This window comes from Anomalospiza imberbis, chromosome 1 (assembly GCF_031753505.1).
Source record: "Anomalospiza imberbis isolate Cuckoo-Finch-1a 21T00152 chromosome 1, ASM3175350v1, whole genome shotgun sequence".
NCBI lineage: Eukaryota > Metazoa > Chordata > Aves > Passeriformes > Viduidae > Anomalospiza > Anomalospiza imberbis.
Genome location: NC_089681.1, coordinates 105,725,890 through 105,744,205, shown reverse-complemented (window position 1 = coordinate 105,744,205; position 18,316 = coordinate 105,725,890). Strand labels below are relative to the sequence as shown.

At 39.4% G+C, this 18,316-nt stretch overlaps 1 protein-coding gene across 1 annotated transcript in view; it reads left to right on the top strand.

Annotated features, from left to right (window-relative positions):
* NPSR1 (neuropeptide S receptor 1) overlaps positions 1-16,598 on the top strand; it is a 59,633-nt gene extending 43,035 nt beyond the window's left edge. Inside the window, exons 5-9 of the mRNA XM_068203933.1 lie at positions 1,478-1,679; positions 10,385-10,461; positions 11,150-11,239; positions 13,353-13,533; positions 13,670-16,598. Of these exons, the coding sequence (XP_068060034.1) occupies positions 1,478-1,679; positions 10,385-10,461; positions 11,150-11,239; positions 13,353-13,533; positions 13,670-13,763 (644 nt within the window). The 3' untranslated portion in view covers positions 13,764-16,598. The remainder of the gene's footprint in view (positions 1-1,477; positions 1,680-10,384; positions 10,462-11,149; positions 11,240-13,352; positions 13,534-13,669) is intronic.
* The last annotated feature ends 1,718 nt before the right edge of the window (positions 16,599-18,316 follow it).

Here is an 18,316-nt window from a genome sequence, read left to right as displayed (position 1 = left end):
AAATTTATTCTTAATATTCCTTTTGCTAAGTTTATTCTGTTATGCTTTGGGAAATTTCACAGTTCTTTTTTTGCCTGTACAATATTTATAGCCTTAATCTAACCCTCTCACTTACGCAGATGTCATCAGAGTTCCCTTAAGCCCTAGATTAGCAAGACCATACTTTCCTGAACATGGGTAGCATTTAAAAATGAGCAGGATAACTGAGTATTTGCAACTGATGTTTTATAAAGCATAAAATTACTTTTTGAATGTTTCACCCACATGCTTTTGTATTGCTCTTTGAGCTTCAAGGAGGAAAGACATTTTTCTTGACATGCATAATTTAAAGTGGTTGTCTATTTCACACACAACCTTGGGTATTTTTTAGGACAATAAAATATTTGAACACTAAATCTCCCAGATTAAAAAAAAATATATATATCTGTCCCCATATGTGTTCCTCTTGCAATCTGGCTGAGGAGGAATAAGTGTCACTGATAATCATGGGTACTCCACAGATAAACCCTTTTTCCCCACACTTTTCAGCTAGAGCTAACTGGATTTTAGCCAGAAGATGAAGGTTTTTGAAAATTAAAGCCTTGAAACTTTTTGCTCCAACCCATTGATATTTACAAAATCTTATGGGTGACACCAGACATAATTTCATTTCCCACTTCCTTTTCCTCACTTGGCAGTGGCCAGAAGTCAAAAGGATGCAGTAATCCAAACCTGATGGAGGTTTTGGGGTCCTTTAGTTCCTTCACCATGAAGTCCTGCAGGATCTCCCAATTCCTGTATTTTGCAGCAGATAAAACAGGGCTGGGTACTTGAGCACCAACATCTGCCCTGTCTTGTGGTTAGCAGTCCACTCCTGGCATGGCTTGGGTTCATCAGCAGGAGCTAAATTTGATCCCCATCATCATATAGAGAAGTGCAGGAGATGCCCAGGCTCTTCAGGTCCATGTTCCTCTGGGACAGTGAAGTTGCAGATGGAGTTAAAGGCAGCTGGTTGTGCAGTCTTGCTCTGATCCTGAACTGACACATTTTCTTTTTCCTCATAGGAAATGTTTTGCAATCTTTCTCTCTCTTTTCTTTTCAAGGTGCATCACTAGGCATGCAGTAGGGCAGGTCTGGGGTCCTTTACATCCATAAGTGATGTTCTTTTGGTGGCATAGAGGTACCATTTGCATTTCATGTTTCTGACTTGCTGACCCTGACCAGTGCCTTTCTCACAGTGTTTCAGATTCAACAGGCCCTAAGCATCCTTAAATAAAACTTGAAAATACAAGCTCCTAATGGCATGACAGTTTATCATGAGAAAGAGATGAAATCCTTTTTCTCCTTTGAAGTCTTTTCAGCACCAGCCAGCTGCAGCCTAAAATTCTCTTTCTTCACAGAATTTCCTCCTTCTCCCCCCCTTTCTGTCAATAGTGCTGCAAGGGTTCTCTCACACCAGCAACCCCACTGACACTGTCTGTTTGACTCTGTTACACAGAAAGGCAGGCAAAAGTGCTCATTGGAGTGGCCTGGAGTCTCTCTTTCCTGTTTTCCATACCAACTCTGATTATTTTTGGGAAACGGCAGCTCTCCAATGGGGAAGTGCAGTGCTGGGCTCTCTGGCCTGATGACTCCTACTGGATCCCCTACATGACAGTTGTGGCTTTCCTGGTGTATTTCATTCCTCTGATCATCATCAGGTAAGTCAGAAGCCCAGTCAGCAAATGTGTGGTGAAAGCTGTCAAGTGTGCAATCAGCTTAATGCTTTAATTTCTACTCATTCATTACAATTTCATTTCCATACCTGCTGCATAGCTGTTTTAGTTTTTATCACATAATACACAGGTCATTGTACTTGCCATGGGTGTTCTCTGTGTGGTATTAACAGCCAGAAACATTTTCTCTGAAAAAAGGAACGAAACTCTAAGTGTGTCCACTTATCTCCACAGCTTCAGGCTTGAAAGATATCTTTATAAACCCAGTATGAATATTTATCCATTATTACAAAAGATAATTTTAATAGAACAGGAAACTGCACTTAACACTAATTAAACTAAAATTAACTTGAAGTGCTCTTAAGCTTCACAGTACTCGACAAGGGTTCCTTCACCAGGATTGGAAAGAAATCTCCAAGCACTGAAGTTGCCAGCTACTCCTAAAATATTAACAAATGTAATTCTTCATGTTTTGTAATAGGAAACCTAAGCTGCAGATATTTGAGACTGATTTGCCTCAAATCACAAAGACAATCTGCAGAAATTGTATTAAACTGAAGTCAATCAATATCGCAGACTGTGCTTAGTGATCAGCCTCCCTCTAGAGCACTGCCATTAGCTGCCATTAAACAGAAGGTAACTAGCCATGAGGAGCCACCAACGCAAAAGAGCAGTCAAAATCAGATGTGGAAGGGGACTGAGGCTTCCTAACTGCCTCAAAATGCTGCCAGTATCAGTGGCAGTTCTCAGAGCCATTATTTTTCTTTCTTTCACTAGCAAGGTTACAATCATATTTCTTGGTGTCCATCTCTCTTTGTCAGCAGCAAGAAAGACTTGCTGGGACTCCTTTGTTCCCCCCATAATTTGGTGCTGCTTGGACTCTGAGAGAAGAACTATTTTTGCTATGTCCCTTGGTCCATCTCTTATGGACCCTTATCTCTTGGTCCATCTGCGTTTCCAACAACTGATGTGCCATGAGTCTCCCTTAGCTCCCTGCTCATTAGTATCCTGGGTGAGAGTGGGGTGGGCAGAGGCTGATCTCTTCTAGATGATGACAGGACTGACTACATAACCTTGAAGTTTTTTACTGTTTTATCACAGAGATTAAGTTCTGCAGCTTTTAATGGCAACAAGTCATTCTCTGATAGAATCAAATTCTCTGATAGAATCAAAACCATGTGGTGCTTGAACTCATCTAGCTGACTTTTTGATATGGATTCAAAATGGACCAGTGTTGCTCCCTAGAGAAAAGGGATTATTTTTATACATTGCTCATAACATATCAGTTCACTAAACCTTCCATTTTTTGTACCAGATTGCATAGGTATAATAAAAAAAAAAAATCAAGAAATTTCTTCTTAAAGAAAGGACAGGATGAGAAGAAAGGAAAAACTACTCCCAAGTTATCCTTCCTAGGTGGGATAATTTCTCTTCATGTTTTCCGCTCTCTGAAAGCTAGCCTAGTTTTCAATATACAAAGAATATTCTTGGGAATATGTAAATAAAAATGTGGGTAGATCTGCAGCTCAGCAGTAGGAGCAAAAACAATAAACATATACTGCACAGACAAAAAGCAATTTAACAGTGAAAAGAAAGGCACTAGAAAATTTTGAGTCTGGCTGTTACTGTGAAAGGGGCTCTTTTATGAGTTTTCTCAAATAGGTAGCAGTTGGGAAATTCTAGCCAGCATCTTAAGTGTTTCAGGAAAAAAACCCCACAGCCTGCTCAGTTACCAGTCATTCCACAGGTGTGTGAAACATCTCCTTCACACTCTAACATACAGATTTGCATGGTTTCTGTTACAGACCAGCCACTCCTTTTACACGCCATCTATACTTGTTTGGCAAGAAAAGGCAAGCTACAGAGCAATAAATGTTTCAGAGCTGTTGACATTATGCTCCCCTCCTCCCTGCCAAAGAAAGATATTCAAACCAGATCAGCTCTGTGACTTGCTTTACAGTAAATCCCCAGAAGTACGAAGGTGATGAAGACATGAGGGGAAAGAGAAAGGCAGTGAAACTGGCATTTCATGAGATTGCCTTGACAGCTGAGACATGAATAAAATATCATAAAATTTTTGTGGCTTTAACCTTAAGCAACATTCACACAAGAAGTTTATGGCAGGACAGGAACTAAAACCACTGGTTTTGGAGCCAGGGGTAGCGCAGTGTCCATCATGTGCCAGAAACATTCCTGGTCTCAGTGTTTATTAACACAAATGCTCCTGTGTCCTTGCTAGCAGAAGTCAGATTTTTGACAGGTCCAAAGTGGTGTCTGGCACAGGAAGAAAGGAAGGAAAAGAAGGAAAGGAAGGAAGGAAAGGAAGGGAAGGAAAGGAAGGAAAGGAAGGGAAGGAAAGGAAGGAAAGGAAGGAAAGGAAGGGAAGGAAAGGAAGGAAGGGAAGGAAGGAAGGAAGGAAGGAAGGAAGGAAGGAAGGAAGGGGAGTGGTGCAGGGAAGGATTTATTTTCTGCTTATTTATTTCTAGTTGTCAGTGATACTATTTGCTTCAGAACAGAGAGGATTGTCTAAAACCACAGAAAAAGAGGATTAGCATTAGGGCAAGGTCAGCAGAGACATTATGAAAAAATTCTATGCAATTTGGAAGGAAAATGGCTATTTTTAGAACACTTTTTTAATTCTCAAGCATAAAAGTGAAGGTTGCAACTTCCCAGCTGATGTATCTGTAAAACATCTGGCAATATAGCCTGAAGGTGTGACATCTATTTCTTTAAAAATCATTGGCAGTCCAGGAGTTTAAAGCTAATCCACCTGATGTGGCTGCAGCATACAAATACTCTGGTAAGCAGTTTGTGGCTCAAGAACAGCAGGAATGGCTATTAACACCCCCAGGGACTCGGTTTCTCTGTAAAAGTTTTGCTCCACCCAATACTTTCAGATGTACAGGTTTGATGATAAACGAGATGCTGCTTTATAAGAGTGAGAGAGATCACATATGTTCCAGTTGTGTGTTACTCTGACAACAGATTATTTATAAAATGAAAGGTGTTATTTAATAAATTTAGGAAGGCTTTTTTTTTAATTTATGACCTTTAGCCGAAGATGTTACTTAAAAAAGGCCACAACATAAAAATGGAGAGAAGATCTATAAATGTGTAGCTGAAAGGTCAAGGATCAGTAGAAGAAGCCATGAATACATATAAGCCAGAAGCTAAGTACACTACACTTAGTGAGGAAGCAAGGCAGGGTCATACAGAGAAAAAAAAAAAAAACCTTTTCTGCAAGAATTCATATTGTTTGCGCAGCTGCTTCATTTTCTCTGCTGAAGCACTCTGATTTAGCTGCATGGCAGGTGTCTGATGCAATGTGGGACACTGGCTGGCAGAGTTAATTCTTAATTAGTTCTGCTGCCTGAATCTGCTGAAAACCTAACCTCTAGAGCAAAGCAGTTCACTGATGACAGCACTTTTTCTGGTGCTATTCATCTGAAGTGCATACAAAGGATAAAATCTTACTTTTCAGGTGCAGGACTTAATTCCACACTAGATATGCTGCTTTGGCTGAGCTGTTTTCACTTGTTACTGTTCAGACACCATCATCTTTTAAGCTTCTCTCATGCAGCTCTCAGCTCTCTCTGTAGAGCTGATCTCACATGTTCCTGACAGCCTTCACCTAACTCACAGGAGTTGTGTTATTCATAATGCTGCAGCCCATGGAATGAATTATTTAGCTGATAACCTTATGCTCACCATGGAAAACCCTTCCACTGACAAGCTAAACCCCCAGATGTGGTGTGAGCAGACTCTACAGATTCCAAAGCAAAACATGAACCAAAAGAACACAGCATTCTCTCCTCCTCGCCCCCTGCTTTTTAAAAAAATGTATATATAGAAAGGTAATTTATGAAGAAAACTACAACAGCCTGAAAGCTCTTAATATTTCTGAAGTCTATTCCTACCACTTCTTCACAACTAGAGAATCAGCAATCAGTTATCAAAGAGCTTGTGGTTTTTCAGCAAGTTTTTTTTTTTTTAATCTGATTATAATACCAATGAACAAGACCTGAATAATGAAAAGAAAATGAAAAGCTATGATTGGTATTTTTAATCCAAGTGTGTGGATATCTTTGAGAGCTGAAAAAAGTGGAGAATATTTGTTCTTTTCATATTAAAACTTCCCTTATCCCCACTGTCTCAGTGTTGTACAGGAAGAGACACAGATCCTGAGTCAGATATTTCTATACAGTGCTTAAAAATTTGGCCTGTTCCCTCTTATTTACATTATTCTACCACCTTTTCTGCAGTTGATATTATCAACCTAGGAAACCCCAGAAAATTCAAAAAAAGTAATTAGGCAACCTGCAGTAATTAGTTCTCTCCTCTTCTGAGACAAGTGTCATCAGCTATAACCAAAGCCTTTTCTCCTATTCTGAAACACAGTAAGCACAGCTCAAATTGTATCTGTGGTAGTTGAAAACCTCTGGGGCACTGTTGAAGAGAGGTTAAATATGGCTCAAATCAAGATTACACACTGCTCTCCAGGAAATATTTGCACCTGGCCCCCTCAGAACCTGTGATGGAGAAACAGAAGAGCTACTTTGTTTCTACTTTGCATTGCTACTCTGTGCCAAAACATAATTATGTTCTGGCACTTGAGTATCCAGAAATTCAGACATTTTAGCTGTTATTCATGATTGATAAATATTTTTTTTTTTATTTTAATATTATAAATATAATACATAGACATTTACTTTATATAATTGCAAACTCATATTTTAAAAAAAAATTGCTAAAACTCCTCTTGAAGCACAGAGGAAAAAGATACCCATCTGTTATTTAAAATCTGAACTCCAAAGACAACATTTGCTTTGGAGCAGCTGAAAAATAATTAGAAGAGAAAAAAACCTCAAAATCAGCTAAAAGGAAAAATATGGAATTAAACCCAAGGCATTGCAAAGAAATAAAAAATAGATTAAATAAAAGGTATTTCTCTGAATTAAATCAAATAAAGGGAGTGGAAATGCCATTAATAAAAATACCAAAGGTCATTTCTTGAACTTGATTCAGTGAGGCTATTTTTTTTTGCCTGCAATTTCCATTTTTAAATAAAAACTCTGGATCTTGTGCATACATTCTAATATCTGTCCATCTCTTCACTTACCCATTACATGTGCCTGCAATGTTTTTTTCAGATGAGGTTACTTTATTCTCTAGACAAATAGCGCTGTAAATTAGCTGCCGTAAAACAAAGGAGACACATCACTTTGCACAAATAACTTATAAGGAAAAATAGGCAATACTGGATGATAAATAGAAGTATTTAACAGGGAGCTTAAGCGCACTTTTGCCATGGTAAAGGCTCATTTTACTAGAAAATACTGAGGCTGTGTGGGACACCATCATAGTGCAATTATTTCTTAAAAAATCTGCATTTAAAGAGTGGGCAGATCAATAACACTTATGATTGTTAATATCAGTACACAGCTTTACCAGAAGACATTTTATTAAAAAAAAAAAAAAGTGGTCTATAAATTAAAAATACAGATGGGGTGCAATTATTCACAGTTGTATTTGTATTACTAACCAAAGTTACGTATTTACATGGATAAAAAAATGCTGTAATTACCAATGAGGCATATTGAACAACACCATTAACTAATAGCAGGCTATGATGAACATGCCTCTTAATCCTTTAGAATTTAGATCAAGCTAAATTGTTTTTGGAGATGCGAAGAATTTCATTTCTGAGATACACCCATAATGTAAGCCATATTTTTGTATTTTCCTCCCACCTCTCGAGATATGCATTTCATCAGGGTTAGAAAAATCACATTTTCAGATCAATAGCATGTCCTTTCTATCCTATAGTCTTCAAACCCTGAGCAGCTACTTTTCAGAATGGCTTGGATGAATTTTCCATCCAGGTTTGACTTTTCCACCTTAATACCTTTTCATTAGTCTCTCACCTACAACCTGGGCTGAAAGACTAGTGTGCTGTGCACTTAGACAGACACAAAGAAGCCTGACAACACCTGGACATCAAGAGCTGCACATCACATCTCCCAGTGCTTTCAGTGGAGACAAAGGCAAGCAGCGTGCAGGCGTGTTACATGGGTTAAAAAAAGAGCTTTGTGGCAAGGTGTACCTCGTGCTTTTACGTCTTGGCAGTGAAGGCTGAGCAGTTCAGCGTCCAGAGGAAGGGAACAGAAATTAGGATATGGTTGGATGCTGCAGACTATTTCCAAACACTCCTCTGAATACCAGTTTGTCATCTGTTTCCTGCTACTCTTGGCTCATCTGCCACTTCATTTTCCAAGTGAGAATTTCTTTGAGATTTGACCAACCTCTGCATCCTCCTCCAGCTGCCTTTTACAAGAAAGAAAGGAACTACAAATGTATTCTGAAAAAAGCTGATTTTCTCTCATAAGAAAAATACTTCTCTTCCATAAGAGCCCTCTTTTTACTTCTGTGGCTTTGAAACACACATGCACTTGCCTGTTGTGATCCTATGCTTTAGGTAACACATTTCTGGAAAGTCCAGCTTCTCAGCTCCATGTCAACATTGCTGAGAAAAAATAAAAAAAAAAGAAAAGGGGTTAGACACTACTATGAACTGGAGTCTCAGAGAGATAAAATTGTAAAAGAATAACTGTGGCTGGCACAAGAGTTGCTCAGAAGTTTACCTAGCATGTAAACTTTCCTGACACCCACTCTGACCAGTTTTATGCCACCTCTGGTTCACTCCTGATAAGGAATGCTCCACTGGCTTCAGCTACAGAAAAAAGAAAGATAAACAGAAGCAAAAACACCGACACAGATCCACTATGTTGGCAGCACTTTATAAGCTGCTGGATGAAAAAAAAGAATTCAACTTTCCTCTGGAGTTCTAAAAATTAAGGATTCAAATGAATCAGCATGTATGAGTGATTACATTTCACTCATAGGTGAAATGCCAATGAGAAGACAGATGATGTAACTGTTTCTGGCAAAAGACATGCCCCTACCAGACTCTGCAGCCAAGAGGGCAGGAATTCTGGGGTCAAAGGGAAAGCAAGTGAGAAGCCTGGGTTCATAATTCAATCCTTATGACATTTGGCCAAAAGTAGGGAGTCTGAATATTTTGACTACAGAGTTAGACTCCTTTGCCCTGATGCTTACGAAACCCTGGATGTTATGTGCTGGACAAAGGAAAATCTGCATCAGAGAGGACATAGTCTCAATTGCAAATAAAGAGGTCAGGCTAGAGACAGCAGGCTAGGAAGAAAATAGAAACAGGACTTTTAAGAGTGAGCTGGTAAAATTTTTGAGATTACAACAATTATCATTATAATACATTCTGATTCATTGGAACAATCAAAGGAGAAATGGTACGTGAATTTTCCATCATTGTCTGTAAAAGTACAAAGAAACTCTCAAGTTTCAAGTGTATGAGCTGTTAAATAAACAGGCTCTTGAAAAGCCAGGAGATAAAAGGAAAATGTTCAAATCAGCTGGGAGCCAAGCTGGACTTTTGAAGGGATTAAAGAGAGCAAGTTGTAGTCCACAGATGCGAGCAAACCCCTCACTGGGCAAGGACGCTACTGCTCCTCTGCGCAGCCCAGACTGCACCTTGAATTTACAGCTCTTACCTATTATGCCTGGAAACCAGATGGCTCAAACTTCCACAGAAAGGGAAACCTCCAAACCTTCATAATTTTTTGAGCACAAATTCTGCCTTTGCAAGCATGTCTAGCAATTGAGAGTGCTGTAGGAAAGGCTCGTATATCAGTCTGAAAGGACTAAATATAATGCCACTTCTGATAACAAAAATAACCACATAACAGTAAGACACATTTTTGCCTCTATAAAACACCCTGAAGTTATGTCCTTCATTGCAACTTTTTCACATAAGGACCACTAAGGTTTCTGACAATTAACATCCTCAAGCAGGACATGGGTTTAAACAACACTTCTTCTTGAAGGAATTATTTTTATTCATTCTATATTAAATCAGTAGAAGTCCAGATAGGCTTTTGCACAAGGAAATTCCATAGCTATCCAAGGTCACTGTGTACGAGGGCACTTTCCATCTTTCCTATTGAAAGTATATAAACCTCTCTAAATATGCAAATTGTGATGGATCTCGTTTTGAATCATCTAACTCTTCCCATTTATCTGATACTTCAGTCCTCCTTGATTTCCACCACAGGACCCTGAGACCCAAAACTGAGCACTGCTGTATTTATTTGCATTTCTCATGGATCTTGCCCTTATCAAATTCCCCAGGGTGAAATTTTATTCACCAGCTTCATACCCAAAAAGTAGCAAAATTGAAGTGTACATAGAGTAAAACCAAGTCCCTCGCTTGCTTCCCTCATAAGAGATAGTTTTCCAGGGCTGATACTCAGAAGGATTTGGCATTGGCTGACTCAAAATCACCAATGAGCTCTTTCCTGAAAGATTTTTGGCTGAATCACTGCATTCCTCTAAGCCTCAGATTTGACATCCACAAAGCCAGGACAAGCATAAGGACTTTCATGATGAAAAATATTCAGATCTCCTTCTGAAAAATACTGTGGGAGACTCATGTCATATTTATTATTATTATTGTCATTTACTATTATTATTCCTATGCAGTCCCACCGCCTCTGTGAACTCCTTACACATAGACAAGTGTATTCTTAGAGCACAAATGACAAGGATGTCTGTTAAATTTATAGTGCCTAATACCAGCAACTTTTCCCCTTCTGCAGCATTATATACTCAATTGTGATTCGAACGATCTGGATGAAGAGCAAAGCTCAGGCTGTCATCATATCCAGCTGTCCTGGTGAGTCTCGGCATACCCGTGACTCCAGCTTTGTGATTCAATTCCAGCTGATCCTCACAAATCTGGGAGTGCTTGCACATGCACATGTGATGTTGGGTCCCCACCACTGCAGTGGGAATGAGGTTTCTGTATTTGTTCATTCATAATTCATTTCTACATTATTTACCTTCTTTCTTTTGACACTACATTCTCTTTAGAGACATAATAGGAAACATCTGTGAGAAAATTAATAAAAAGCAAAAACTACTTATTCTAGAAGTTAGAATTCCTGTTCCTAGAACTTTGACCATTTCCAGAATAGATTTTTTTTCTAGGATATACTCGGCAACACTTTTTCTGTGTCTTCACATGTCCTCGCAAGTCTGAATTTTGCTCAAGATCAGAAATTCCTGGCCACAGAAAGCTATAAAATGATCAGAGTATTTTCCATCCCAAGACTACACATGCCTCAATGCTTCGGGGGGGACCTACTCTGCTTACTTTTTCCCTTTTTATTTTGGGTGGCTCAGGTTTTGATTGTCCAGCTTGAGCAGACTTGCAAGTGTCCAAATTTCAGGAACTACTGATGTCCTAACTGACACCAAGGAAAAATGAGATTGTGTGTTCCTGTCCTGCCTGTCAAGGTACACGCTGACACATCCACACACCTTTCACTATTCTTTCACTAGCTGAACTGTTCTTTTCCCAGGTGGCAAAACCTCCCGTGGCTACACCAGTCGTGGGTTCATATCCAGAGCGAAGGTGAAAGCGATCAAGTACAGCATTGTAATCATCCTTGGTAAGTGAAAAGCCCCAGAGCTGGTAGCTAGGGAGGATGCTGACATTAGGAAGCTGCTTTTCCTCAGCAACCTCTATCATCAGCAGGCTAAGTAGATGGCTTGGAGAAGGAGCTTTACTCAGACACCTGACTTGCTTTCTGATCTTGTTCTTTCCCTCTTTTCTGGCTGATATGTTTCTATTTTAGGTTCCTGACATAACCCTTAAATTAAATCAGATGTGCAGCTCCTCGTGTGCATAAAGAAAGAATAGAGACCATGTCTAAAAGGAACAAAGGAAGAGGTAATCTCTTTCCTATCCAGACTGCCAAAGATTTGGCAACTGAGTTGTCTTTTAGGCTTAGAGACACTGTATGGCCTGTGAGCTGCTAGAGTGGTGCAAGGAGGGAAGAAAGGTGAGATGTGCAGCAATTGTATTTGATGTCACAGTGGTGTTGCCTGCTGAGATGGAAAGAATGAGCTCTCCTTTCCCAACTGGGCAGCAGATGACTTCTCTGTCTCCCAGGGAAATGACATTATTCTGATGCAATTAGGAGGCTGATATTCTATCTCAATAAATAAAGACAACATCGCACAGAGCTTGTGATTAGCTGCCAGACACATGTAGGAAAGGAACCAAAGGAGTCAGACAAAGGTCTGACAGTCATCCCTTGACACTGAAAAAGAGATTGCTTCTCTTTCCATCACTGTGCAAAATTCAGATTGAAGAATATTATGATAACAGCCACTTGAGTAGCTTAGCTCACTGTCTAGTGGCAGCATCTTCAGACATGAGAGAGGCCAGTGTGATTCATACTTTTCATAAGCCCAAGAACAGCTTCTCTGTGTCTGAACCTTTCTGTGTGGCAATCAGAGAAAGCTTTTGGCAGACACAACTACTATTGCAAGGCCACCAGATGTTGAGAGCTCACATGGATGGATGGTCAAGTATTTCAGCAGACCTTGATAATAGGCACCCAAGCACCTCTTGATGTGCCAAACAGATTGACACCTAACATCCATGGATTTTTTTAAAACCACTTAAAGTTCTGCATAGTGAGTGCCATGATCCACACTCTGGCACTGTGTATTGCTATTTTGCATATACGTGTGCATAGACACCTCCTGTTTGATTGTTCTAGAAAACAGGAAGGGAGCTTACCTCTTCCTTGCACTTTTAATGAGCACTCAGCTAACTGCCAGCAAAGAAATTCTGATTAATGTGACAAGAAGACAGGCACAAGGTTACCCTACTGTCTCATCTGGGTCAGGATGTGATCATGTGTCTGATTTCATAATTACCTGTATATTTGCAACCCAGGTACTTATAACTCAGTTGAGTGAACTGCCTGTCCCAGCATTTCTACACAAATCCTGAATCAAAAGCCTTTGTGAGAAGAGATGGCATAGAAATTTGTGAGAAACAGATTTATTCCCTATGCCTGCAAATAAAGCCAGATCTCTGGCTAATGTTTTTTCCCTGCCACATCTGAATAAAAGCAGAGGCCATGAGCAGTACAGTCCTCTTTTCCCCTCCTCAAATTCATCTCTCAAATGGCAGTACAGGAAATTAGGAGAATCTTCCTGCACACTCCATGTACACAGCATCTCCATCCGGCATGCCAAGTGACATGTTGGTTTGCCATAATGCAGTGTGAAAGAGTGTCATTCCTTGCTCCTGGGTGTCTAAGAACCTTATTTTAATAGGTGGCTGTGACAGGCAGTGCTGTCACAGAGCAGCATTTTGGCTGTGTGTACATTTAGATTGGCTGCTCACTCTGGGGACCATTAAAAGAGCACTTCACTATAACTGATGATGCTTTAACTGGCTACCTATTTACCCTTTATGTGTTGTGTAGTGTTCAGAAGTGTCTCAATATGTCTAGAGGGAGCACTCTAAACACTTACAGAAACACACGTAATATATTTTATAGGCATTAAAATAAAAATAAAGACAAATAAAAGCACAATCTAATAACTATTCTCTTAAATAAGATCCTGAATGGGGAGAGGGTTTTTTTTTTGCATGAACAAATATTTATGTGTTATGACAATTGCTCCATGAGTGTGTAATTACCTCCCTAAATTGCTGAACTATCCAATGTCAAGCTCTTCTTCTCTCTGTCTCGTCTGCAGCATTTATTCTCTGCTGGAGCCCTTACTTTCTTTTTGATATCCTGGACAACTTCAACATACTCCCTGAGACCAAAGAGCGCTTCTACGCATCTGTGATTATTCAGAACCTGCCAGCCTTGAACAGTGCTGTCAACCCCCTCGTCTACTGTTTCTTCAGCAACAGCCTCTGCCCCCCTTCTGAGTATTGCTCCTTTACTGTCACTCTGGCTACACCTAAGAAGGGAGGGGACACATAAACACAGTCCCTAAAATGAGTCACTATTTTTGACTTTTTGACTCCTTTAATTCTGACTTTTTTTTTTTTTTTTTTTTTGTAGGGAAAGAAGAACTCAAAGGCTGGAGGGGACTTTCCGGGAAAGGAGTAATGGAGGGCAGGAGATGCAGGTCCTGTCAAAACCAGAATACATCTAGCACAGACAATGTTCTGCAAAGCCACACTGGCACATGTACAGAGGAAAACAGAGGTCCCCCACAAGCCCTGTGCACTGTGAAGTGGATGGACACTGATTGGCAAGAGCCTACACCTTGTGATCTTGTGCACCTTTTAGCACACGTGTTTTGGGTGGGCACTGCAGCCTCATCAATTGCACACTACCAGTGCCAAGCTCAGTATGAGGGGTTTGCATGCCTCTGTTGTGAGGCTTCATCTTGACCCTCTGTTTAAAGCAAGCTGTAATCTATGTGCTCCAAACATAAAAAATAATTGTAAATGATGTCTAGTCAGAGTCTTCTCTATTTTTCAGGAGTCACTAAAAGCCATCTACTGCACCATCTGGCTCTTATAACTGATAGAGTGTTTACAAGCAATTACAGAGCAAGGACTCCAGCTAAAATGAAAACAAAGGCACTTTTCCAATGAGAAAACACCATTGTCACTCTATGTAATTATACCTGGGTTTCATACAGAACCACTTACAAAGTCATAGCCAGAGAAGACAGGAATGGATGGCTGGGATACTACCTGCCACATCACCTCACCCAGCTTCTCAGCTCACACCAGCAGCACTGTCCCTGTATCTCTTCCTCCCCTTCCAGTGTGATATTTCCCTGCTGTCCTACCTTGGCACATCAGTGGCAACCCAGTGTTCCAGCAGGACTCACACATGACACATCTGGACAGCCATTTATTTCTGGGCTACTGGCGAATGGTTCACAAGAACTTCCCAGAACCCATAGTGCACGCCATGCAGATCCTTCCACACTTTTGTGGCAGAGGCCCTGAGCAGCCTCTTCAGGATCCTATGGGGAGCTGCCATGCAGGGCACTTAGCCAGTGCAGATCTTTCTCACCACCCACATGCCAGCATTTTCCTATCCCGTACCACTGTAAATCATCCCTGTCACTTATATCATGCAGGGAGCCACACACACCTTTGCACAAACTCAGAGCTGGAAAAAGACCCAAGCAAAACCACAAAACTTGAATTCATTTAGAAAAAATAATCTGTTGATGGTTCAGTCTTGTGAACTCATTGTAGATTTCACAGAGGACCAATGGTCACACAGAACCTTGCTGCTGAGGGCCCAAGCACCTGGGCATCCCCTTTCCCCAGCCCTCTGGGCATCTTCCCACCACACTGTTCTCAAATGTAAGGAAAAATTTCTCATGCAGGTGTGGGGAGGGGGAGTGATATTAACTTCAATGTTAACTTTACTACAAGGCAGCTTAAAGTGTTTGTATTAAAAATGCACTCTGACCAGCTGTATGGCAACTGAGTTTGTTTCGTCTCAGTGAAAAAACTATTCTTACTTAAGTGGACTCAGTTTAAAAAGGGGTTTTTATTATTATGATCTTTTGCAATGAGTTTGTTCCCTGTAAAGCAAGAACTGAATAAAATGTATTTATAATTGCCTATATTACAAAAATACATTTTCCTAAGTAGGAGAAATATAAAATCATGGGGCTTTATGTTTTCAGGAAAACAAATAAGGTATCTCTTTTTATTACCATGAAGTTCTGTTATTTAGATTCTATGTCTAAATTTTGCTACTGCTTAATTAAAACTATGAATCTGCAGCAGCCTTTACTGCAGCGACCTTGGATAGACTGTATATAAGAACAAGAAAATATTTTCTTCCCATGAGCATGTAATAACTTTCCTAAAATTGGACTGTTTTTTTAAGCTTCATAGATTGTAGATTTTAGCTTTTTCATCTAATAAATGTACGCTCACTACCTACTTTTGAACAATTAATGGAGTTTTTAGACTTAATACCTGGAAATCAGATTACATTTCTGAGCAGTACTTTGATTTGCAAATTTAGTATGACTCAATCCCACCAAAATTTACATAATGTTCACTGGGGTCACCACATGAATTATCCCATCCATCTAAATTAGGAATACGCATGAGTTAATGTAGGACTCTGGACTGAAATGAAGTCATTATGCATTTATTTTCAAAGAAACAGCTTTTTGTTTCATTCATTATTGTACTATGTATCATTTACAAGTTGTTCTTATCATTTTTCCGCTGGATATGATTGTGATGCCTTTCCTCATAGGATTCTCATATGCAGAAATGGGCTCATACTGCTTTTGTCTGCATCCCTTCCAAGTGCTTAAATACAGAAATAAATAATTCATCTTATTTTCCATGCCGCTTTCTTACTGTGCAAAAGATGGCATTTTTGTACCTTTTTCTATTCTCCACATCTTCAGTTGTAAAGCTGAGTTTTTCCATTAGTCTGAAAAACACTTGCATGGTCCTCCTTTGTCTCTGGGGAGAGAGATTTAGGCAATTTCATCTGTCTCCAGTAGGTTTCTTATTCCTTGTCTGCAACTCGCTCCACATCTGTTGAACATTTAGTTGCTTAAAGGTGCCAGAGTTGCTCTGACAGACCCCGCACTTAGGAGGAGGCAGCAAAAGCCAGTGTTGAGGTCTGATTGCCCAGAGAGGGGAACTGAGCACAACAAAAAAAGGGCACTCAGCTGGCTTGTCCATGACAGCCCAGGAGGAGCTCTGGTTTTCAACATCTTTAACGCTTCAAGAGGCATCTGTGAGATCCTTCTGACATTCCCACAGTGAACAGAAATATTCATATGCATGACTGCTAGGACATGAAGCCTTGTATGATGAGTATGTAAAGTCCTGTTTGACTGTAAATTCCTGAGCAGCATGAAAAATCAGATATTCGTCTCTCAGAGAAGTCACATCAAACAGCATAGGACTAGGATACTTTGCAAATTAACACTAATACAAGAAAACATGTATGCTATCAGTGCAAGTTTCAAATAAAATCTGAATGAGAAAGCTATTTAATTCTCTTTTGGGTATTTTTGATGTAATTTAAAGTTCAATTCTCTTGGACCAGATTTCCATCTCTTGCTAAAAATGTAAAGTGTCTTTCAGTTTGGTTTTACCTCGGAAATTTCTGTCTCCTTTTTGTGTTTTTACTTTAAAATCTAATACAAAGCAGCAAAATTCAACATTGCCCATTGTGACCATTGAAGAACATCAAAGCAAAACTTTACCCAGAAACACGTTTCACCCTCCTGCACACTGCCAACCCAGTGCTTAGAGGTGCAGACATTATCAGTGCAAGAAAATAAAAATGTAGCCATTACTTTGTTGTTTGTAGGTTTGGGGGTCTTTTTGAAAGATTTTTTTCATGGAAAAATAATTACAATTTTGAGATGACACAGGATGATTTGACTTCCACAGAGTAACAAAAAAAAAATATTCTTACACATCTTCAATTTTTATGAGGCATAAATGAATGCAGGTCCATACTCTACAAGTTACCTAAGCATTTAAATATTAATTGTTTTAATGGGAATCAAGCACATGTCATTATGGAAGCATGCTTTTGGAGTATAAGGTATTGCAAGCACCAGACCCCTCCTAATAGCAGTCTCTAAAGACACAAAAGCAGAAGTAAAAGCAATTCTAATACTTATTTTAGTTCAAGCCCTGACATTTGAATAACAGAAATCTTTATGTCTATTCAGATTACGTATTTTCTTGACAATACAAGATGCAGGAAATTAAGAAAATCCTCTCTCAAACCATAGGACCCTGTGAAAAACAAAAGAAAAATAACCCAACTGAACCCCACACAACACTGGCAAAGAATTTCTCAAGATATGAGCACTTCGGGGTAACTATGAGCCAAGATAACTGAGAATAGTCTCTTGGCTCTCTTTAAAATGAATATGCTTGTTGATAAGAGGCCTCAAATTCAGTGTCCCTTCAGAAGTCCTAATTCTCTGATTGTGCAGATATGTTTCAAACAAGAACACAGAAGGCATCACGCTACCTGCCACTTCACTTTACCCTTCACGAGGACTGCATGTACTTTTCATAAACACTTGATGGAAAAAGAACAATGAAAGAAAGAAATTGCAGAAAGCACACACACAAAAAAAACCCCAATCTGTATACATATATGCTGTGGGCACAAGTGCCTTTTGTCATCAAGAGAGAAATCATTCCACAAATGAAAATAAACTGATGTAGAAGCTATCTGTGTGTACCTTCCAACACAGAGCCTTGGTGCTTACAGGAGAAGGGATTTTACTTTATTCATCAACCTTGAGAAATGTGATTAATTTGTGGAGTAAATGCAATATTTAGTGAAAGGTAAAATATGCTTCATTTTCTTTATCAAACTAATTTATTTTACACAGTGCTTAATTTAGATAAGCATTATAGCTGAATGGCTCATTAGATAATCTTTTGTCATTTTTGATGGCATCTTATTCTGAGCATGCATAAAATATGGGGGTAGAGGGTTAGGTATACAAACACATGCATGAATTTACAAATAGATTTTGCTGATTCCTTGGGCTGAGTTGGTTACACTGGTACATAATTAGAATTTTAGCTGTTGATTTAGTCTCAAGCAAGGCAAATGAAAATGGGTTAAAATTCAGCAACTTTAATAAACTCAGTAAAAAATGAACAGAGTCTGAGGCATCACATAGAAAGATGACCCAAATGACGGCTTCAGGACCCAGACAGC